Source organism: Alligator sinensis, unplaced genomic scaffold (genome assembly GCF_000455745.1).
Source record: "Alligator sinensis unplaced genomic scaffold, ASM45574v1 scaffold907_1, whole genome shotgun sequence".
NCBI lineage: Eukaryota > Metazoa > Chordata > Crocodylia > Alligatoridae > Alligator > Alligator sinensis.
In genome coordinates, this window is record NW_005841925.1 from 1793863 (window position 1) to 1800247 (window position 6385).

General features: G+C 43.6%; 1 protein-coding gene across 5 annotated transcripts in view; it reads right to left on the reverse strand.

Moving 5' to 3' along the window:
* Positions 1-4286: 4286 nt before the first annotated feature.
* The window catches only part of CUNH11orf24 (chromosome unknown C11orf24 homolog), a 61395-nt gene continuing 59296 nt past the window's right edge, over positions 4287-6385 (reverse strand). For all 5 annotated transcript variants that reach the window (XM_025198576.1, XM_025198575.1, XM_025198574.1 and 2 more), the window contains one exon: positions 4287-6102. In XM_025198576.1, the coding sequence (XP_025054361.1) occupies positions 4985-6102 (1118 nt within the window). In that variant the 3' untranslated portion in view covers positions 4287-4984. The remainder of the gene's footprint in view (positions 6103-6385) is intronic.

The window sequence follows — 6385 nt, forward strand, 5'->3', positions numbered from 1 at the left end:
CTTTGGCATTGGTGATGACACCCTCTTCCCTTACTGCTTCCAGCATTCAGAGGCTAAGGCAGCCTTAATTTGGTGATTGCAGCCCTATCATGGTTAATACCCACTGACGGACCTACCCTCCATGAATCTGCATCACACTATAGTCAGAATAGAAAGCTATTATAAGAACAGGAAAGTGCTTCCCACTATACCAGCTCCAGCCATGATTCCAATTCTAATATGCTCAAAATTAGGCCAAACCAGTAGTTGAACTGGAAACCTATATGGAAAACACACACAGGTGTGCACAAGCAGCAAGGTGCTCTGATCAGCTCACATCCTTTTGGCTAGAAACAGATGTTGCATTTGTCTCTGGACAAGTCATAGTTGTGTTTATCCCAGAACATTTCAACTGGCATGAACACGTCAGCTTTCTAATCAGAGTTTAGAAAGCAGCTGAATACACTGCTGCTTTTCTGCCATTGGTTCACTGTTACAATCCCCAGACAACTGTTCAGATGTACTTTGCAATGTCCTGGAATAAACTGTTAGCAGATCTTATCCTAAGAACCTTTTAGGCTGTATACCAGGACAATGGACATGGATGTCTGAATAACTGCATTTTGTCCCAGAATAAAATGGTTTATCCCAGGACAAATATGAGGGTAGTTTGTAGTCTCTGAGTCAGTATTAAACCAGGTGGGTTCTTAGGGTGGTGGTTGCCTCTTTTAGCTGTGATGCAGAAGCAACAGTCAGACAATTTCCATTATGGAAGTCATTGAACTACTACATTTAGTCCACGCCAAATGCTACCCTTTCAACATTACATCACACCTAACCTAAATTCCACCCCTTCCCCCTCCCCCACATAAACACAGTTTTTCCAGTTTGGAAAAGGCCATCTTCACTTTCTGCCCAAAACACACCGTTTAAAAATTGTTTTTATAACTTATCCCAACCCAACTCATTATGGCACAAAAGAGCACTGAGACATCACATCATGAAGTGCTGCATGGCCCCAGTCAAGTTCTTCGCCCAGTTTGGAACTCCTGCTGCCATACAGGTCCATTAAAAACAAAGGTGGTAGTCAGTCACTAAAGGAAACATTTGCAAAGACTTCCACTTTCCAGGATAAATAGAATTAAAAGATATGCAGTCATATTTTCGCTCTGCAGGACACCGCGAAAATGGATTGGCCCTTACTTTCAAAGCTGTTGCATAATACTAGAAAAAGTGCCATTTGCAAGTGACATTAAAATCCCAGTTTTTCAATTCCTGGAATTAAGACACTTTTCAACACACTCCCAAAGAAAGGTAAACCTCAGTAGAAATCTGACAGAATATTGGTCATACCTATGAAACACATGGGCCTATCGTCTGTGCTAATTGAAGCAATCTTTAATAGCCACAAAGAAGAAAAAACATTGTATATGACAAAGTAGGTTAACGACACTGGATCAGAAATTAGTACTGAAGAATGGGAGACCATGTGGAAAAAATGGTCCGTCACACATACCCATGTGCACGATAATAAAATAATTTAAAAAAAAATCCTACATCAGTGGTATCTCACCCCACTTCAAATTAAATGGGACAGGCAGGCAGGAACAGGCAAATGTTGGAAAGAGAGCAGTCAGTTGGAAGGATCCTATCACTTTTGGTGGACACGTCCCAGAATCAAACTGTCCTGGAAGAAGGTTGGAGACATGGTGAGGAAAACACCAGGATACCAAATATCAGACACTGCCGAGTTCTTACTGAACCTTCCCGAGAGTTCTGTAGGATTCAAGTGTCATAAGAAATCGATCCCTCTTTTTCTAGTGGCTGCAAGAATTACAGCTGCAAAAGCTTGGAAGAGAAGTGACACCCCTAAAAATCATAGACAATTAGGGTTCAAAGGGACCTCAGGAAGTCATCTATTCCAACCCCCTGCTCAAAGCAGGGCCATCCCCATATATTGTCACAGCCCAGGCTTTGTTTAGACAGGTCTTAACAAACCTCCAAAGATGGAAAGTCCATAAACTCTTGGTGACCTATTCGTGTTTCACTACCCTCCTAGTGAGAAAGTTCTTCCTAATAGCTAACCTAAACCTCCCTTGCTGCAGCTATGGACCTTTGATCCTTGTTCTGTCATCTGCCACCACTGAAAACAGTCTAGCTCCATCCTCTTTCGAACCCCCCTTCAGGCAGTTGAAGGCTGCTATTAAATCCCCTTTCAGTCTTCTCTTTTCCAAACTAAATACGCCATTCTCTCAGCCTTTCCTCAGAAGTCATGTGCCCAGCCCCCCAACTATTTTTGTTGCCCTCCGCTGGACTCTCTCCAATTTGTCCACATGCTTTCTGTAGTGGGGGGCCCAAAACAGGACACGGTACTCCAGATGTAGCCTCACGAGCGCTGAATAGAGGAGAAGACTTCCCTCGATCTGCTGGTGATGCTCTTACCAAAGCAGCCCAGTATGCCATTAGCCTTCTTGGCAACAAAGGCACACTTTTGGGTCATATTCAGCTGTTGTTCTGAGGCATGGGGGAGTTTTGGGTAGCCTCTTGCTTGCTGTCACTTTTGGTGTTTTGGGCTGCTTGGGTCTGTGTGCTCTCAGAGCCCATTTCCTGCAAACAGCCTCTCAAAGCCTAGGTGTTATGCAAAAAGAATGACTCAAATTTGTGTTCGGTGGCAAAAGCTTAGAGAGGTTTATTGTCTCTTAGTACACCAGCTGGTCTGTTTAGAAATCAGCCCAACTCAGTGAAACTGCCTGGGACAATGGTAACAACTGCTTACTTTAGCCATGGTCTCCAAAGTCGCTAAAAAACAAGTCTTGCCGTCTCCATATTTATGCCCGTGACGCCCTTGTCTCATGCCAATATTTATCTATTTCTTTGTCAAGATGCCCACTTCTACTTGCCCCTTTGTCAAGTTCTCACACCTGCAGCTCCAGGCCTTTGTTGTCTCTGCTCCATGAATAAGTTCTTACTTTTTACATTACTTCTCAAGTTGTTCAGCCCTGCTTTTTGGTACTTCCTTCTTTGAATCAGTGTTTTTTTGCTCATTTGTTTTTATTTACTGCCTTTCTTATCAGTAGGGACCTACCGAATTTGAGACAGCTCCCAGCTGATTTTGTGAGCAGATTGAGGGCTGGGGAGCCATTTTCATGGGCTGAGCACAGGGGGCCTCCGCATGCCTCTGATTGGCTGAGACACTCCTGTAATCCCGCCCCTCTTCACAGCTTGCCACATGGCCTGCAACTGCAGTTTACTCTGATTAAGCCTCGGGAAACCATTAATCAATGTATTAAGTGTGGATTAATGGCTTCTCTGGGCTTAATCAGGGAAATGAAGCTGGGGTTTTGGACCATCCCTGAGCAGCTTGCTGCAAATAAATAAATACATTTACCAGCAAGCAGAGAAAAGCCCTGCAGTCCTGGAGTGGAGAGGCAGGAGGGAGTGGAAATGATGGAGAGGTGGGGCACTGTCTCTACAGGGGTTTGGGTTGTGCAAATAATGGAACGAGGGAGGGAAGTTAAGTGTTTCCTAAGGAGAGGAGTGGGGAGAAGGAAGATGGACAGGGTTATGCAAATAATGGAATGAGAGGCAGGGAAAGAAGTGGGAGGGAGGGATTGGAAATGGGGTTATGCAAATGAAGGATTGGGGCTATGGAAGAGAGGCAGGGTTATGCAAAATTACAAGGAATGGAATGGAGGGGAGGGGGGCAGGACTGCCCCCAACCCCCCCCCTCCACTCCTGGACTGAACCTATGTCGGGGCTCATCCTCCAATTTGCTCCAAAATATCCCAAAGCATGCATCATTTTATGACTAGGTTGTGTGGAGAGTGCATATTCTTTTTTGGCTTGTGAGCAGGAGGTTACACTCCCATGCACCCATCACCTTTTTCCTTCAAGGAGGATAAGATCCTAGAAAACTTTTCACACAAGTTTAGTTCACAACATATTTTCTTCCATGCCGCACCCTCCCCCCCTTCCCCCCCAAGATATGACCTTGATTTTGAAAGGCAAAATGTAGAAAAAAAAAAAAGATATATCCAGAATCATAGATGACTATGTGACAAAGCAAGTCCTCCCAGAAACAAGAATATCCAGGAAGTGTGCCATCTCAGGACAGTCTAGGTGAGGCAGCAGGAACTTCCTGGTGTGGCAGGACAGCAACAAAACTAGGCCCCAGACCCTTATGAGGACAGTTGTAAGGTTGTTACGTTTTACTGTAACTTGTTCTTTACATGAGTTACTGTAAATAATAATGTTGCTTCCACATCATAAGACCTATTTTGGTGTGTGGGAAAGAATAAATACATAAATTAAAAGTTACATGCCCTTCAGGACCCCATTTATTGAGTGAATACAAAAATAAGATCATGTATGTATAGAGGCACAAGAATCTGCACCTTAGTAAAGAACCGTCTTGTTCAGCAGTAAACCGAGTGTTTACAGTATCTTGTAAACAGATCTCTTTACAAGCAGGAAGCATTAGCAGAACATGATGCTCATTGGCTTAAAAATGTCTCATTGAAGTAATACTTAGCACTTAGGCAGGGCTTTTCATCTATTGAATTTAAAAGCACTTCATAAAAGGTGAATGGGCATTGTCATTCCTGTTTTACAGACAGGAAGTTTACAAACTGCTGCATGTGGAATTAATGACAGGCAAGGAACTTAACGAAGCTCTCTGCAATCTTTGGAAGATGATTGCACACACACACACACACACTTTTCAGTTTCATTTTGCAACGAAAAACAATGGCTGAAGCAATTTTGTATTAGCGCCAGGGTTGTTAGAAATTACTCCATTTCTATAGCAATCTGTTATTGTTGAGAAAAATCTCTTTTTTTTTTTTAATACAGTACATGGCATTTTTCCTAAATTGCACTGGAAGTAAAATTGGAAGCACTTTCAGTTTGTCTTATAGGCAAATGAGAAAGCCTGCGTGGCTCATTTTTCTTTCTGTCTCCATGATACACATTGAAGCCTGTCTCTTGGGGTCTCTGCCCCACCCTCTCACATTTCTGAGTCCGCATACATTCCATTGATCAAGTAGTCCACTTGTGTGTAGTCCTTCTTCTTGTAGCTTTCATAAGCCTGAATGGCAAACAGAACTATAACAGTTATAAAAAACAATATGCCAAACATAAGCACTGCCAGGAGTGAACTGATGTCGTCTGCCGCATTTGGAAGCAGATACTCACTGGCTGTGCTTTGTTGGCTGATGTCTAGGCCTGGGACTGGTGTTCTGGCTATATCTGCTGCATTTGTGGTTGAAAGTTTAATCAAAACAGTTGTATATATTGTTCTCACCCCAGAACCAATGGTAGCTTCTTTTGTTAACTGGCTAGTTAAAGGTTTTGCACCCTCTGTAGTAACTGGAAGAGGAGGAGTTGGCTTAACTCCGGTTGTTTTGGCTGTGGTTGTCTCCAGTTTGGGGTTTAAAGAATTCATTTCCGTCACTGGTATCGAGGGACTAGTAGCTCGGGAAACGCCTGTCCCATCTTCCAAATTCTGGCGGGAGGTGGCTGCAGCTGTGGATAAACTTACTGGCTTTGGATCGACCCCAACAGTCGTACTCCTACTAGATGTGGAAATGCTGCTTGTAGTAATGGTTGTACTGGGTTGTGTTGTTGTGTTGAGAGCTGGGACAGACGTGGTAATAGCCAGTGAAATACTGGGTGAAAGTTCAGACTTGCCAAAGGTAGCTGAGGGATGAGAGCTATAAGCTGCATGACTTGAATTTGGAGAAGCAGCAGCTGGATGTATCGTGCTGGGAAGGACACTGGAATTTTCAGAGACATTCAAGGCTCCAAAATATGTTGTATTACTTGTGGCTGGGATAGTAGACATTTTCACCTTGTTTGTTGTTTCTATTGAGGCTATAGTGGTGTTGGCAGTCATGGGGGTCAAAGGAGCAGTGGTGGTCGTGGCACGAGCAGTGGTGGTCGTGGCACTGGTTGCAGCTACAACTGTTGGGCTTGTTCTGGTCCCTCTTGTAGTCATTTCTAGAGCTGATGGTGCTGGTGTGTTCCTTTCACCCTTTGAGTCATGATTTGTGATGTTTGTCACCGCCATTTGTTCTGCATCTGTAGTTTGATTTGGTTCCAGTGATCTTTTCTTAAGGATGAATTCTTTAAAAAGCAGAATCAAAGAGAAGCAGGTTTAAAAAAAACAGCAGACCCAATTGCAATCTTGATCACAGTGGTAAGCCAGCATCATCTCCTGAAGTAATCTACCACAGTTATGTCTCCCATGTGAGTAGGATCACAGAATCAAAACCTGGCTTTCATTTGTATATGATCCCTCTCAGAAATGGTATCTTCCCCTTGGGTTAGTTGAGCAATGTCACAGGCCACAGGCATTTTTTTCTCCCCAGGGCTGGAACCCTCTGAAATCCTTTAAGGAATGTCAGCA